The sequence below is a fragment of the Cheilinus undulatus genome, linkage group 17 (genome assembly GCF_018320785.1).
Source record: "Cheilinus undulatus linkage group 17, ASM1832078v1, whole genome shotgun sequence".
NCBI lineage: Eukaryota > Metazoa > Chordata > Actinopteri > Labriformes > Labridae > Cheilinus > Cheilinus undulatus.
This window is the reverse complement of record NC_054881.1, coordinates 44,268,968-44,286,022: the sequence shown is the minus strand read 5'-3', so window position 1 is coordinate 44,286,022 and position 17,055 is coordinate 44,268,968. Positions and strand designations below refer to the sequence as shown.

Below are 17,055 nucleotides of genomic sequence, written 5' to 3'. Positions count from 1 at the left end.
TGTTTGATAGGCTGTCATCCATCCAGTCAGATCTGAAAAAAAGAAATACCACGGTTTGTCTGAGAGGTCAGACCGTCTCCTCTGAGGTATCAGGAAAAAATCTCCGTCACGTTTGACTCTCGGAGGAGGAAAGACACGCTCAGTCTCTAGTACGCGTACGAGTCTGAGGATTTCTGTAAACCTGTTTAATGCAGTAAAAGTTTCGCTGGTATGAGGATGGCAGCGGACCAGTTTAAACCTCCCCAACATTAGCAGACATGACCCGAGTCAAGGCAGGTCACAGACTTGATGAAGTGATCCAGTCTCAGGACTCACCACCAACTCCTTACTGAGAAACTGTGACCCAAAGTCCTGAGGAAGCAGCTTTCATTGGAATGAAGCATTAGAGAGCACTCTCATGGTTTAAAGAAAGCTGTCTGTCAGGTTAAAGCTCCTCTCTCTGAGAATCTCTGAGCCTCAGCTCAGCGTGAAACCACCTCCTCCACTCTTCTGCTTCTCTTTGTTTAGCTGCTTCCTGTCTTTTTACCGTACCTCACACCATCCTTGCTGTGATTTGTAAAAGAGGACGAGTCTCAGCCTGTGAGCGCGCTCAGTTCATCCAGTCCGCTCTGATAGAGCCGATAATCACCTGACAACAGCGGGAGGAAGTCAGAGGGACAGATAGACCGTGGAAACTCGGCGTCTTTATCTGCTGGAACAACACGCTTTTACCGGAGAGTCTCTGCTGAAACATTGTTCAGTGAAATGAATGGGATGTAGCTAATGTTTGAGATTCTACAGGCATAAGAAATACAGATGGACCAAAAATAGCAGAAACTAGCTGGGGGGTACATGAGCGCCCCCTTGAGTGCAGAATTAGAAATCCGTGCGTTAAAAAAACTGAATAAATAATAGAGGTAAAACTCAGTGGAGACCGGCTGCTGACCGTCGGTCCTGGACGACCTCCTGATGTGATGTAATCAAATCTGTTAACAGTGATTAATGAGACAGGAAGTCCTGAGAATCCATCAGAATGACATCAGCGGTTCATATTAGTTATCTTGTTGTGAACAGTTGCGTAGAGCCGTGTGTGTAGTTGTGTGGTTGTGTAGTTGTGTGGTTGTGTGGTTGTGTGGTTGTGTAGTTGTGTGGTTGTGTGGTTGTGTGGTTGTGTAGTTGTGTGGTTGTGTGGTTGTGTGGTTGTGTGTGGTTGTGTGGTTGTGTGGTTGTGTGGTTGTGTAGTTGTGTGGTTGTGTGGTTGTGTGTGGTTGTGTGTGGTTGTGTGGTTGTGTGGTTGTGTGGTTGTGTGGTTGTGTGGTTGTGTAGTTGTGTGGTTGTGTGGTTGTGTGGTTGTGTGTGGTTGTGTGGTTGTGTGGTTGTGTGGTTGTGTAGTTGTGTGGTTGTGTGGTTGTGTGGTTGTGTGGTTGTGTAGTTGTGTGGTTGTGTGGTTGTGTGGTTGTGTAGTTGTGTGGTTGTGTGGTTGTGTGGTTGTGTGTGGTTGTGTGGTTGTGTGGTTGTGTAGTTGTGTGGTTGTGTGGTTGTGTGTGGTTGTGTGTGGTTGTGTGGTTGTGTGGTTGTGTAGTTGTGTGGTTGTGTGGTTGTGTGTGGTTGTGCAGATGTGGTGCGGTTGGAGCGGCCAGCACAGCTGATATCATGGAGGGTCTGATGGTCTGGGGGGTTTGGGTGGAACATGAAGAGGAATGTAACGGAGGAGGACAGCAGCAGGATAATCAGGGATTAAGAAATAGTTCTTCTGTTATTTCAGAACGGGTTTGTTGGAGTTTGATTTGAATTCTTGGTGTTTTTATTCCCTTCATCTATGGAAATATTTACCACTAAAATTATAGTCTGCTTCGACCACATGATGTTTTAAATACAGACATAAAAATCATCTTTATCCCAAGCTCTCAGATAAATACCACAATCTTCCCCTCATGCTGACTGTCCTTTTTGGCGAGGAGCGAGGGAAACCCTTGCTTCTCACCGGTTCCACCCACTTATACAAAAGTAGCCAACTATGACCTACTATTGAGCAAAAATGGAGGGAAAAGGCTCCAACATCCCCAGCTTCACCAACATTCTGTCCACTGCCTTTGAGGATGATGTAATAGAAACCTTGTTAAGAAAAAGCCTGTTTTACTCATGATCTTGGGGGAAAAAAGAACTGCATTACCCACAATCCTACAGGTTCATAGCGAGATCTTGTTCTGGGTTCTTTTGTGACCTTCTGGATGAGTTGTCCATGTTCTCTTGGTGTCATTTCAGTAGGCTGGCCACTCCTGGGAAGGTTCACCACTCTTCACAGTTTTCTCCATTTGTGGGTAATGGCTCTCAGCGTGGTTGCCTGGAGTTCCAAAGCCTTGGAAATGTCTTTGTAACCGTTTAGCAGATTGATTGATGACAATGACTTTTTCACATAGGGCCAATGAAATCACTTAAAAACTGACTTCTGGATTTACTCAGGTTGATTACAGGAATTGCAATGGATTGTGGGATGTGTAGTTCCCTCACTACTGCAGGAAATTGTCTACACTACCTTTTTATTGGATACCTGTCCAGTCTAGCCTTTTTCTGGGTTTCCAGTCCCATGTCAGAGTTGAATCAGGTGTTTTATGGTCCCTGGTGTTCAGGTAGCTGGTTTTCTCTGATCCAGGATTATGAATATTGATAGAAGGATTTTCTGAAATGTCAGAGGAGGATTTAAACAGGGAAATTGACTCCTAATAGCCCTTGTAGGTGCTGGATAGTGGCCTGTAGTGAGGTTTTATTCTCCCGTCCACCATCATAACTCACCCAGCTTAAACTCTTTGAAATGGCTCCAGTGTCTACCTCAGCGTTTCCATGCACTGCTTTCCATCTCTGTCTCTTCAGGTTAGCCTCCACAGCTCTCCATGCTGGCTCTGAGCTCCCTGCACATGCTGCTTACAGGCCTCCGCTGGCTCGTCTGCAGCTCCTGTTTTTAAATGTTGAAAGATCAGACCAAGTCTTTCCACGTGTTGTTAGGGAGATTTTCTCCTCACCATGTCGGATCACTTTAGCACGCTGTTGAAGAGGATGAGGAGAGTACCGACAGTTCAGAATCCCTACGTCACCCCAGCCTCAGTCACTGTTTTAGTCTCTCTCGTCTCTGTCCTGAAGATGATGCCCCTGCGTTGATTTTGATCCAGATCTGTAGACCACCACTGAAACGGTCTGTGTTGTGTCTGATATCGTCACTAGTGCTGGGGTTAAAGGTTAGACAGTTAAACACAGGGAAGGAGGCTGGAATGGAGGCTGAAAGTTCTCTGAAAATCTCCAGCCTCATATTTTCACATACACGCAGCTGTGCCGTGATCCACTGGGGAATCGTACTGCAGAGCACGTCGGTCCTTCTGCAGCCAATCGGAGCAGTCCCTCTGCCCGTGCTACAGCCCTGTATTGGCATGTCCATGAAGCGCTATTCCGCTGTGCTTTGTTGGAGAAACGCTGCGATTTAAAGCAGATTAATCCGTGTGTAAAGTAACCAATCATGAAAGCACACATCCTTTAAAGCAAACATTAACCCTCCGATGGTACTCGGCCATGGTGGAAGCAATAAGATCAGAATAAATGTCAGGGACCTAAATATCAGACTTTACAGCTTTATTAGACTCATTTAAAGGTCCCATGTGGTCATGAGCCGAATCTGGGAACATCTCCTGGACTCTGGAGTCTCTCTTGTCCCTGGTCTCTCTCTCTTGTCTCCTGGAGTCTCTCTTGTCCCTGGTCTCTCTCTTGTCTCCTGGAGTCTCTCTTGTCCCTGGTCTCTCTCTCTTGTCTCCTGGAGTCTCTCTTGTCCCTGGTCTCTCTCTTGTCTCCTGGAGTCTCTGTTGTCCCTGGTCTCTCTCTTGTCCCCCGGAGTCTCTCTTGTCCCTGGTCTCTCTCTCTTGTCTCCTGGAGTCTCTCTTGTCCCTGGTCTCTCTCTTGTCTCCTGGAGTCTCTGTTGTCCCTGGTCTCTCTCTCTTGTCTCCTGGAGTCTCTCTTGTTCCCAGTCTCTCTCTTGTCCCCCGGAGTCTCTCTTGTCCCTGGTCTCTCTCTTGTCTCCTGGAGTCTCTCTTGTCCCTGGTCTCTCTCTTGTCTCCTGGAGTCTCTCTTGTCTCCTGGAGTCTCTCTTATTCCCAGTCTCTCTCTTGTCCCCCAGAGTCTCTCTTGTCCCTGGTCTCTCTCTCTTGTCTCCTGGAGTCTCTCTTGTCCCTGGTCTCTCTCTTGTCTCCTGGAGTCTCTCTTGTCCCTGGTCTCTCTCTTGTCTCCTGGAGTCTCTGTTGTCCCTGGTCTCTCTCTTGTCTCCTGGAGTCTCTCTTGTTCCCAGTCTCTCTCTTGTCCCCCGGAGTCTCTCTTGTCCCTGGTCTCTCTCTCTTGTCTCCTGGAGTCTCTCTTGTCCCTGGTCTCTCTCTTGTCTCCTGGAGTCTCTGTTGTCCCTGGTCTCTCTCTCTTGTCTCCTGGAGTCTCTGTTGTCCCTGGTCTCTCTCTTGTCTCCTGGAGTCTCTCTTGTCCCTGGTCTCTCTCTCTTGTCCCCCGGAGTCTCTCTTGTCCCTGGTCTCTCTCTTGTCTCCTGGAGTCTCTGTTGTCCCTGGTCTCTCTCTCTTGTCCCCCAGAGTCTCTCTTGTCCCTGGTCTCTCTCTTGTCTCCTGGAGTCTCTGTTGTCCCTGGTCTCTCTCTTGTCTCCTGGAGTCTCTCTTGTCCCTGGTCTCTCTCTCTTGTCCCCCGGAGTCTCTCTTGTCCCTGGTCTCTCTCTTGTCTCCTGGAGTCTCTCTTGTCCCTGGTCTCTCTCTCTTGTCCCCCGGAGTCTCTCTTGTCCCTGGTCTCTCTCTTGTCTCCTGGAGTCTCTCTTGTCCCTGGTCTCTCTCTTGTCTCCTGGAGTCTCTGTTGTCCCTGGTCTCTCTCTCTTGTCTCCTGGAGTCTCTCTTGTTCCCAGTCTCTCTCTTGTCTCCCGGAGTCTCTCTTGTCCCTGGTCTCTCTCTTGTCTCCTGGAGTCTCTCTTGTCCCTGGTCTCTCTCTTGTCTCCTGGAGTCTCTCTTGTCCCTGGTCTCTCTCTTGTCTCCTGGAGTCTCTCCCTCCCAGCATGTCTGCAGCAGGTCAAGCCACTCTGACCTCTGACCTCTGCTCTTTGACCTTGGTGATGGCTGACGTGGTCTCTGGCACTAAAGATGTCTTTACTGCTCCCTGATTGATGCGGCCGATTGTTGGTGTGTAAAACAAGATTCTCTTTAAACAAAACCATCTAAGGGTTGTTGGGATGAATGTTTCCTTGGCATCCATATTTGAACCATCAGTCTTTACTGATTAATCTCCATTTATGACCCATGTGATCTGCAACCAGTACTTTCCAAAGAGGGCAGGTCTAGACCATAGTCTCTGTTATTAACAAAAAACCAACATTAACCACCATGAGCTCAGCATCAAGGAACATGTGGTCTGCTCAGGTCTGGAGTGCATCTGATGGCCATCCTCCAGGACTGCTCCAGGACCATGCCCCATTTCCCCTGGTCCATCCTCCCAGCTGACCCTCCCATGAGGAACGCAGGAAACCACTGATGTCTGGTCCAACCCACATGGTCCAAAAATGTCCCGAAGAGAAGTTGCCACCTCTGACTATTAGTCAGTCCAGACACATGGACCCAAAGACTCATGGACCCAAAGACTCATGGACCCAAAGACTCATGGACCCAAAGACACATGGACCCAAAGACACATGGACCCAAAGACTCATGGACCCAAAGACTCATGGACCCAAAGACACATGGACCCAAAGACTCATGGACCCAAAGACACATGGACCCAAAGACACATGGACCCAAAGACTCATGGACCCAAAGACTCATGGACCCAAAGACACATGGACCCAAAGACTCATGGACCCAAAGACTCATGGACCCAAAGACTCATGGACCCAAAGACACATGGACCCAAAGACACATGGACCCAAAGACTCATGGACCCAAAGACTCATGGACCCAAAGACACATGGACCCAAAGACACATGGACCCAAAGACTCATGGACCCAAAGACACATGGACCCAAAGACTCATGGACCCAAAAACTCATGGACCCAAAGACTCATGGACCCAAAGACACATGGACCCAAAGACTCATGGACCCAAAGACTCATGGACCCAAAGACACATGGACCCAAAGACTCATGGACCCAAAGACTCATGGACCCAAAGACACATGGACCCAAAGACTCATGGACCCAAAGACTCATGGACCCAAAAACTCATGGACCCAAAGACACATGGACCCAAAGACTCATGGATACTAGGACAGCCACTGGATCATAGAATGAAACAATCAGGACAGAATGAGTCAGTCTTGAGTTCAGTAGACTCTCTTTGAGAGGATTTACTGCTGATATCAGGGAAGAAACCTAGACCAGAACCAGACTGATGGTATTCCTGGACCAGTACCAGTCTGACGATAATCCTGGATCAGAACCAGACTGATGGTAACCCTGTAACAGTCTAATGATAATCCTGGATCAAAACCAGAGTGATGGTAACCCTGGATCAGTGTTATGATAATCCTGGATAGGAACAAGACTTATGGTAACCCTGGACCAGAACCAATCTGATGGTAACCCTGGACCAGAACCAATCTGATAGTAACCCTGGACCAGAACCAGTCTGATGGTAATCCTGGACCAGAACCAGTCTGATGGTAACCCTGGACCAGAACCAGTCTGATGGTAAACCTGGACCAGTCTGATGATAATCCAGGATCAGAACCAGACTGATGGTAACCCTGGACCAGAACCAGTCTGATGGTAACCCTGGACCAGAACCAGACCCATGGTAACCTTGGACCAGAACCAATCTGATGGTTACCCTGGACCAGAACTAATCTGATGGTAACCCTAGACCATGACCAGTCTGATGGTATCCCTGGACCAGAACCAGTCTGATGGTATCCCTGGACCAGAACCAGTCTGATGGTATCCCTGGACCAGAACCAGTCTGATGGTAACCCTGGACCAGAACCAGTCTGATGGTAACCCTGGACCAGAACCAGTCTGATGGTAACCCTGGATCAGTCTAATGATAATCCTGGATAGGAACAAGACTTATGGTAACCCTGGACCAGAACCAGTCTGATGGTAACCCTGGACCAGAACCAGTCTGATGGTAAACCTGGACCAGTCTGATGATAAACCTGGGTCAGACTCAGTGCTCTCCTGTTTTCCGCCCCCTGCTGGTGGATGGAGATCTAACATCCCGCTGCAGCAGAGATCCTCTGATTTCCAGATTCCTGATTCCCTGCGATCGTTGTCCATCATAAATCTCTCCCTGTGAAATAAAGCGATGACATTAATGAGTACATCTGTTTCACCCGCTGTGCCAACATTTCCTGCTCTCTGCACAGGTGCATTGTGGGTGTTTTATTGGAGTCCTGTGGGTTTTATGAATGCACATTCTCCAGCACGTCCACCTGTGCCCTCTGGACTTTTCCACACGGCTGTAAAACGCTGCGAGCGTCTGCTGCTTTTTCCACTGCCTGCCTCAGACGCTCTGAAAGCTTCCAGAAGACTGGAACAAAGAATGAATGAACCGGCAGAGGTTTTGTTTGTGGGAAAGAAGGAAAAGTCTGGATGTTTCCAGAACCATTAAAGTCTAGATCCCAATGATCTGCTCTGAGATACACTGGGATAGCCTTCATGTTTGAGGGCAGGCAGGTTGAAATCTAGCATAGATATCTACTCTCAGACAGATCTCTGAGGGACCACGCTCCCATATCTGTCCGTTTTCAGCTCCTGGAGCCAAATTTCCGATGTTATGAAGGAAGAAGTGATGTAATGGCGTTTTACTGCAGACGATCTCACAGAGCTCCGTTCAGACTCCAACGTCTCTGTCCCGTAAATCTGCTGCAGATCGCATGTGATCTGTAAAACCTTGAGTCAGTGTTAGGAGGAGTTCCCTTCAGCGTGCTCGGCCCACGTGTTCCACCATTCTAAACATGTTTGAGAGCATCACGTCTCCATGAAGCCACGGCGTCCTAACATGATCTGCTAGTGTCCGTTTGTTCTCCTGTCCTCTGCATCCATCCATCCGTTATGGTGGAGTTCGAGGTGTCCAATTATCAGGGATAATGGAGGCCATTAATCCCTTACCCTAACCCTTAACCCCCTTACACCATGGTCACAGAAAAGAACTCATCAAATCACAAATTTATCATTTCATACGTTTAGGAATCAGAATAGAACGTTTTACTAAAACAGTATTTCCTTTTCCCTGGCAATGCCTGGAGACTTGACTACTAAAGCCTGAGAGCTGTCCACGGCCTCAGAGGTCAAACATCCTTAGATTTAACCTCATCAATAAGACTGTCCACGGCCTCAGAGGTCAAACATCCTTAGATTTAACCTCATCAATAAGACTGTCCACAGCCTCAGAGGTCAAACATCCTTAGATTTAACCTCATCAATAAGACTGTCCACGGCCTCAGAGGTCAAACATCCTTAGATTTAACCTCATCAATAAGACTGTCCACAGCCTCAGAGGTCAAACATCCTTAGATTTAACCTCATCAATAAGACTGTCCACGGCCTCAGAGGTCAAACATCCTTAGATTTAACCTCATCAATAAGACTGTCCACAGCCTCAGAGGTCAAACATCCTTAGATTTAACCTCATCAATAAGACTGTCCATGGCCTCAGAGGTCAAACATCCTTAGATTTAACCTCATCAATCAGATTGATTTATTGCAGTCTAATGAAATGACCTGATGTTTACAGTCAGAGGTCAGGATCCAGTCCAGCTGCTCCGTATTTTTAGGTTTTCCCTCCGTACGTGTTCCTCCCTCTCTACCTCTGTATTTCTGCTGTTTGTTTTCTACATGTGTTTGTGATTGGCTTGCTCCCATGGCGGCGGGCTCCCCTGACCGCCACATGCAGCTTTAAACAAACGTGTTATGTAACAGCGGCGATTATCTTCAGTGGTTGAAAACCTCGATGAGATGATTTTCCCTGTTTCTTTGTTTAAGATTCAGGGAAACTCTCAGACCGCTAAGAACCCTGGGTAAACCTCTGAGAGAATCTGGAGCTCAGGGTTAGAATCTGAAAACCTTAAACCTTCATGGATGTTCTCTGATTCTTCCTCTGCTGCTGAACAGAAGGCTGATAGCAGCGAGAGAGGAGGGAGACGAGGAGGGGCCTTTAGTCAGAGAGATGGAGCTGCAGGATTTCCTTTTCTCTTCCCCGGTTTGTTCTTTCTCTGTGGTGATGTAGTGAATATCAGAGATTTGTCCCATAATCGATCATGTAGTGATTATTGATTATCTGATGAAAGGTCGATCACAGCTCTGGTTTCTGTCGGTGATGCTCAGTGTCTGATCGATGTTCTCTGGAGACGACTGAAAAAGTTTCTGCTCCGTATCAGGATATTTTTGGTCCAGCATCCATAAAAGTCTGGACATGTTCATACTTGAAGTAGGTCCTTCTTCTGCAGAAATCTTCATGTCTGTTTTAAGAAAGTTCAAACTCTCTGAGCTGGCTGATTCCATGTCTTTTTAAACCCAGCGTCACCCTCCTGCTGCAGACAGGGATGCGTTCAAGAACGGCATATGGAAAACCCTGTGTGACCTGTTAATCCTGTTAATCATGTTTAAACATGTTTAAAACGGTTTAAACCACTGTAAACATGTTTAAGTCTGTTTATCCCATTTAAACCAGTTTAAACTGGTTTAAACCTGTTAAACCAGTTTAAACCATTTTAAATGTTAAATCCTTCTTAAACCTGTTTAAATATTCAGTTTAAACCAGTTGAAAGAGGTTTAACCCTGTCTAAACCTGTTTAAAGTGGAGATTGGAGTTCTGTTGAATAATGTTGGAGCGTCCGATTCTTATCCTGGATTCTTCCTCAGTGCCCCGGTCTGGATGCTTTCATCGACGCCATGGCCAACATTAATAGAACATCAGTGTGCCAGATGACTCGCCTTGTTTTACCTGGCATGGTGGCGAGGAAGAAGAGAGTCATCCTCAACATCTCGTCTGCCAGTGGGATGTACCCGCTTCCTCTCCTCTACTCTGCCTCTAAGGCATTTGTGGACTTCTTTTCAAGAGGACTTCTAGCTGAATTAAACCAGTTTAATTCTCTTTAAACCTGTTTAAACCTATTTTAAAATGTTTGAACCAGTTTAAACCAGTTTAAGTGTTTTAAAGTGTTTAAACCTGTTCATAAGTGTTTAAAAGTGTTTAAACCTGTTTAAAAGTGTTTAAAAGTGTTTAAAAGTGTGTTTTTTCGTGTTTGTTTGTGACTCGTCTGTACTCACCACATCAGACTCGGCGTGCTGACGCTCACACCGAGTCTCTGACTGTTATGTAAAAATATTATTTATTTATTTCTCAGTAATTAGAACCAATCACAGGAGCGTCTGACTCAGCTCATTTTTTCCAGATCGTTCCGGTCCTCTCTGCAGATTCTTTCCTGTCCTTAAAGACGATTCCAGGCGTCAGACATGGAAACTTCCTGTTTTAGAAGAAATGGCCACATTCTTCTCTCTTTTTCAGTCTTTTCAGGGCTTTTGATCAGAAACACCAGCTGAGCAGTCTCTGAACTACAGACAGACATTTCTTTATTTGCTGACTAAATAAAAAAGCTTCACTCAGGTCCAAACCTGTTCCTCTGCACACGTTAGATTCATTAGTTTGGTGTTTTACATGAAAGCTCAAACTTTGGACATGGCTGTGTAAAAATAACCTGTTAAATCTACAACAGCTTCATGCGTGGATATTTTAGTTCATTAGTTCCTGGCTCCCTGTTGTCTCTTTACAGAACTGAACTCCAACCTCTAGCTGTTGTCTCTGTCTCTGCTGATCACCTGCTAAGTCGCTGATCGACTCGCTGTCCTTGTGTTTCAGGGATCTACCTATTGGACATGATCTACATCGACTCGGCCTACCCGGCGTCAGACAGCATCATCGAGACGGAGCAGAGGACCAATCAGATGAACAACCTGCTGAGGGTCATCTCTGACCTGCAGATGTCCTGTAACTACGGTGAGAAAGGAGGAGCTACAGCACCTACACTTTTTATCAGAATGCATGAGTTTGTTTTATGAATGTAAAATCTCTGTGGGACAGTTTGTAGAGTTTCTAATGGTGGCGTGGTGAAATCTTCCATTCTCGATGTTTGATGTTTGAGTAATTCAGAACGTTTCTGCAGAATCAAACAGCAGAGAAGCCCAGGTTGATCAGGGTTTCATTCATAAATCAGGGATCAGTAGATCTGAATTCATGCGTCTACTCACAGACTTAGTGTCATTATAAAGGCTCATTGATCTGCCAGCCAATCAGGATTCAGCACACCTTTAGCTTCTGTATCTGATAACAGTCCTGGTACCTGACCAGGGAATCCTCAGCCATGATTGCATGTCTGAAACATTCAGTGCTATTATGCCGTTTGAAAATCCTGCACATGCTCAGTATGGTGTCTCATGTTAAAGTGACATTTTCCCGTGTCTCCTCAGATCACCTGGTGACTCTCCCTCATGTTCAGAAATATCTTCAGTCGGTCCGCTACATCGAGGAGCTGCAGAAGTTTGTAGAAGACGACAACTTTAAGTAAGTTAACTCTGAGTTAGAGAACACAGAAACGTTTACACACCTGGACAAAATAATTAGTACACCCCCAATAGGGAAATCCCTCAGCGGGCCCTGAAATAAGGAAACTGGCTGGAAAGTAGTCACTGTACATTTTTGTAACCACACTGAACATGGAGCACAGAAAGCTAAGGAGACAGTTGTCCCAGGACATTAGAGACAATGGTAGACCATTGGGTAGACCACCAGGAAGAGGCTAAGACCATGTCCAAGCAGCTCCAGGTTCCTGTGACTACAGCTGACCAGATTATTCAAAAGTTTAAGATCCTTGGGATGGTAGCCCACCTCCCTGGAGGAAGAGACAGATTATAAGAATGGGAACCAAAGAGGTTAGAGGTCAACTCCAACGTCAAGGTCCATCAGTGTCAGAACGCACCATTATCACTGTTTGAGCCAAAGTGGACGTAATGGAAGACGACCGAGGAAGACTCTTCTGTTGAATGCAAATCCTGAAAATCCAGACTGGAATTATCCAAAATGCCATGTTCTGCAGAAATGAAGCGTCCAAAGAAAGGAAGGCTGTAGCTTCTGAGGAACATTGAGGAGGCTCTGTGATGTTCTGAGGCTGCTTTGCTGAATCTGGCACATGGGGTCCTGAACCTGTGCAGGACCTGATGAAATCTCGAGACTATGATGGCTTTCTGGAGCCAAATGTGCTGCCAGTGTCAGAAAGCTCAGTCTCAGGTCCTCCAGCAGGATAATGAGCCCAAACACTGAGCTAAAAACAGCCAAGAACAGCTTAGAACCAAGAACAGCTAAGAACCAAACACTGGACTATTAACAGCCAAGAACAGCTAAGAACCAAACACTGGACTATTAACAGCCAAGAACAGCTTAGAACCGAGAACAACTAAGAACCAAACACTGGACTATTAACAGCCAAGAACAGCTAAGAACCAAACACTGGACTATTAACAGCCAAGAACAGCTTAGAACCGAGAACAACTAAGAACCAAACACTGGACTATTAACAGCCAAGAACAGCTTAGAACCGAGAACAACTAAGAACCAAACACTGGACTATTAACAGCCAAGAACAGCTTAGAACCGAGAACAACTAAGAACCAAACACTGGACTATTAACAGCCAAGAACAGCTTAGAACCGAGAACAACTAAGAACCAAACACTGGACTATTAACAGCCAAGAACAGCTTAGAACCGAGAACAACTAAGAACCAAACGCTGGATTATTAACAGCCAAGAACAGCTAAGAACCAAACACTGGACTATTAACAGCCAAGAACAGCTTAGAACCGAGAACAACTAAGAACCAAACACTGGACTATTAACAGCCAAGAACAGCTTAGAACCAAGAACAGCTAAGAACCAAACACTGGACTATTAACAGCCAAGAACAGCTTAGAACCAAACACTGGACTATTAACAGCCAAGAACAGCTTAGAACCGAGAACAACTAAGAACCAAACACTGGACTAATAACAGCCAAGAACAGCTAAGAACCAAACACTGGACTATTAACAGCCAAGAACAGCTTAGAACCGAGAACAACTAAGAACCAAACACTGGACTAATAACAGCCAAGAACAGCTAAGAACCAAACACTGGACTATTAACAGCCAAGAACAGCTTAGAACCGAGAACAACTAAGAACCAAACACTGGACTATTAACAGCCAAGAACAGCTAAGAACCAAGAACAGCTAAGAACCAAACACTGGACTATTAACAGCCAAGAACAGCTAAGAACCAAGGACAGCTAAGAACCAAGAACAGCTAAGAACCAAACACTGAGATATAAACAGCCAAGAACAGCTTAGAACCAAGAACAGCTAAGAACCAAGGACAGCTAAGAACCAAGGACAGCTAAGAACCAAGAACAGCTAAGAACCAAACACTGAACTATAAACAGCCAAGAACAGCTTAGAACCAAGAACAGCTAAGAACCAAACACTGAGATATAAACAGCCAAGAACAGCTAAGAACCAAGAACAGCTAAGAACCAAGGACAGCTAAGAACCAAACACTGAACTATAAACAGCCAAGAACAGCTTAGAACCAAGAACAGCTTAGAACCAAGAACAGCTAAGAACCAAGAACAGCTAAGAACCAAGGACAGCTTAGAACCAAACACTGAGTTATAAACAGCCAAGAACAGCTTAGAACCAAGAACAGCTTAGAACGAAGGACAGCTTAGAACCAAACACTGAGTTATAAACAGCCAAGAACAACTAAGAACCACGAACAGCTAAGAACCAAGAACACCTAAGAACCAAGAACAGCTAAGAACCAAGAACAGCTAAGAACCAAGAACAGCCAAGAACCAAGAACAGCTAAGAACCAAGAACAGCTAAGAACCAATCACTAGACTATTAACAGCCAAGAACAGCTAAGAACCATGGACAGCTAAGAACCTAGAACAGCTAAGAACCAAGAACAGCTAAGAACACAGAACAGCTAAGAACCAAGAACAGCTAAGAACCAAGGACAGCTAAGAACCAAACACTGAGTTATAAACAGCCAAGAACAGCTAAGAACCAAACACTGGACTATTAACAGCCAAGAACAGCTTAGAACCGAGAACAACTAAGAACCAAACACTGGACTTTTAACAGCCAAGAACAGCTAAGAACCAAACACTGGACTATTAACAGCCAAGAACAGCTTAGAACCGAGAACAACTAAGAACCAAACACTGGACTATTAACAGCCAAGAACAGCTTAGAACCAAGAACAGCTAAGAACCAAACACTGGACTATTAACAGCCAAGAACAGCTTAGAACCAAACACTGGACTATTAACAGCCAAGAACAGCTTAGAACCGAGAACAACTAAGAACCAAACACTGGACTAATAACAGCCAAGAACAGCTAAGAACCAAACACTGGACTATTAACAGCCAAGAACAGCTTAGAACCGAGAACAACTAAGAACCAAACACTGGACTAATAACAGCCAAGAACAGCTAAGAACCAAACACTGGACTATTAACAGCCAAGAACAGCTTAGAACCGAGAACAACTAAGAACCAAACACTGGACTATTAACAGCCAAGAACAGCTAAGAACCAAGAACAGCTAAGAACCAAACACTGGACTATTAACAGCCAAGAACAGCTAAGAACCAAGGACAGCTAAGAACCAAGAACAGCTAAGAACCAAACACTGAGATATAAACAGCCAAGAACAGCTTAGAACCAAGAACAGCTAAGAACCAAGGACAGCTAAGAACCAAGGACAGCTAAGAACCAAGAACAGCTAAGAACCAAACACTGAACTATAAACAGCCAAGAACAGCTTAGAACCAAGAACAGCTAAGAACCAAACACTGAGATATAAACAGCCAAGAACAGCTAAGAACCAAGAAAAGCTAAGAACCAAGGACAGCTAAGAACCAAACACTGAACTATAAACAGCCAAGAACAGCTTAGAACCAAGAACAGCTTAGAACCAAGAACAGCTAAGAACCAAGAACAGCCAAGAACCAAGAACAGCTAAGAACCAAGAACAGCTAAGAACCAATCACTAGACTATTAACAGCCAAGAACAGCTAAGAACCATGGACAGCTAAGAACCTAGAACAGCTAAGAACCAAGAACAGCTAAGAACCAAACACTGAACTATAAACAGCCAAGAACAGCTAAGAACCAAGAACAGCTAAGAACCAAGAACAGCTAAGAACCAAGAACAGCTAAGAACCAAACACTGAACTATAAACAGCCAAGAACAGCTAAGAACCAAGAACAGCTAAGAACCAAGAACAGCTAAGAACCAAGAAAGCTAAGAACCAAACACTGAACTATAAACAGCCAAGAACAGCTAAGAACCAAGAACAGCTAAGAACCAAACACTGAACTATAAACAGCCAAGAACAGCTAAGAACCAAGAACAGCTAAGAACCAAGGACAGCTAAGAACCAAACACTGAACTATAAACAGCCAAGAACAGCTAAGAACCAAACACTAGACTATTAACAGCCAAGAACAGCTTAGAACCATGGACAGCTAAGAACCTAGAACAGCTAAGAACCAAGAACAGCTAAGAACCAAACACTGAGCTAAAAACAGCCAAGAACAGCTAAGAACTAAGAACAGCTAAGAACCAAGAACAGCTAAGAACCAAGGACAGCTTAGAACCAAGGACAGCTAAGAACCAAGAACAGCTAAGAACGTAGGACAGCTAAGAACCAAGAACACCTAAGAACCAAGAACACCTAAGAACCAAACACTGAACTATAAACAGCCAAGAACAGCTAAGAACCAAGAACAGCTTAGAACCAAGAACAGCTAAGAACCAAACACTGAACTATAAACAGCCAAGAACAGCTAAGAACCAAGAACAGCTAAGAACCAAGAACAGCTAAGAACCAAACACTGAACTATAAACAGCCAAGAACAGCTAAGAACCAAGAACAGCTAAGAACCAAGAACAGCTAAGAACCAAGGACAGCTTAGAACCAAGAACAGCTAAGAACCAAGAACAGCTAAGAACCTAGGACAGCTAAGAACCAAGGACAGCTAAGAACCAAGAACAGCTAAGAACCAAACACTGAGATATAAACAGCCAAGAACAGCTTAGAACCAAGAACAGCTAAGAACCAAACACTGAGCTAAAAACAGCCAAGAACAGCTAAGAACTAAGAACAGCTAAGAACCAAGAACAGCTAAGAACCAAGGACAGCTTAGAACCAAGGACAGCTAAGAACCAAGAACAGCTAAGAACGTAGGACAGCTAAGAACCAAGAACACCTAAGAACCAAGAACACCTAAGAACCAAACACTGAACTATAAACAGCCAAGAACAGCTAAGAACCAAGAACAGCTTAGAACCAAGAACAGCTAAGAACCAAACACTGAACTATAAACAGCCAAGAACAGCTAAGAACCAAGAACAGCTAAGAACCAAGAACAGCTAAGAACCAAACACTGAACTATAAACAGCCAAGAACAGCTAAGAACCAAGAACAGCTAAGAACCAAGAACAGCTAAGAACCAAGGACAGCTTAGAACCAAGAACAGCTAAGAACCAAGAACAGCTAAGAACCTAGGACAGCTAAGAACCAAGGACAGCTAAGAACCAAGGACAGCTAAGAACCAAGGACAGCTAAGAACCAAGAACAGCTAAGAACCAAACACTGAACTATAAACAGCCAAGAACAGCTAAGAACCAAGAACAGCTAAGAACCAAGAACAGCTAAGAACCAAGGACAGCTTAGAACCAAGAACAGCTAAGAACCAAGAACAGCTAAGAACCTAGGACAGCTAAGAACTAAGAACAGCTAAGAACCAAGAACACCTAAGAACCAAACACTGAACTATAAACAGCCAAGAACAGCTTAGAACCAAGAACAGCTAAGAACCAAACACTGAACTATAAACAGCCAAGAACAGCTAAGAACCAAGAACAGCTAAGAACCAAACACTGAACTATAAACAGCCAAGAACAGCTAAGAACCAAACACTGAACAATAAACAGCCAAGAACAGCTAAGAACCAAGAACAGCTA

At 45.1% G+C, this 17,055-nt stretch overlaps 1 protein-coding gene across 2 annotated transcripts in view; it reads left to right on the top strand.

Moving 5' to 3' along the window:
* The window catches only part of LOC121525692 (ras-specific guanine nucleotide-releasing factor RalGPS1-like), a 129,325-nt gene that overhangs the window by 71,635 nt on the left and 40,635 nt on the right, over positions 1-17,055 (top strand). For both annotated transcript variants that reach the window (XM_041811802.1, XM_041811801.1), the window contains exons 9-10: positions 10,852-10,989; positions 11,460-11,553. In XM_041811802.1, coding sequence (XP_041667736.1) covers positions 10,852-10,989; positions 11,460-11,553 — 232 coding nt within the window. The remainder of the gene's footprint in view (positions 1-10,851; positions 10,990-11,459; positions 11,554-17,055) is intronic.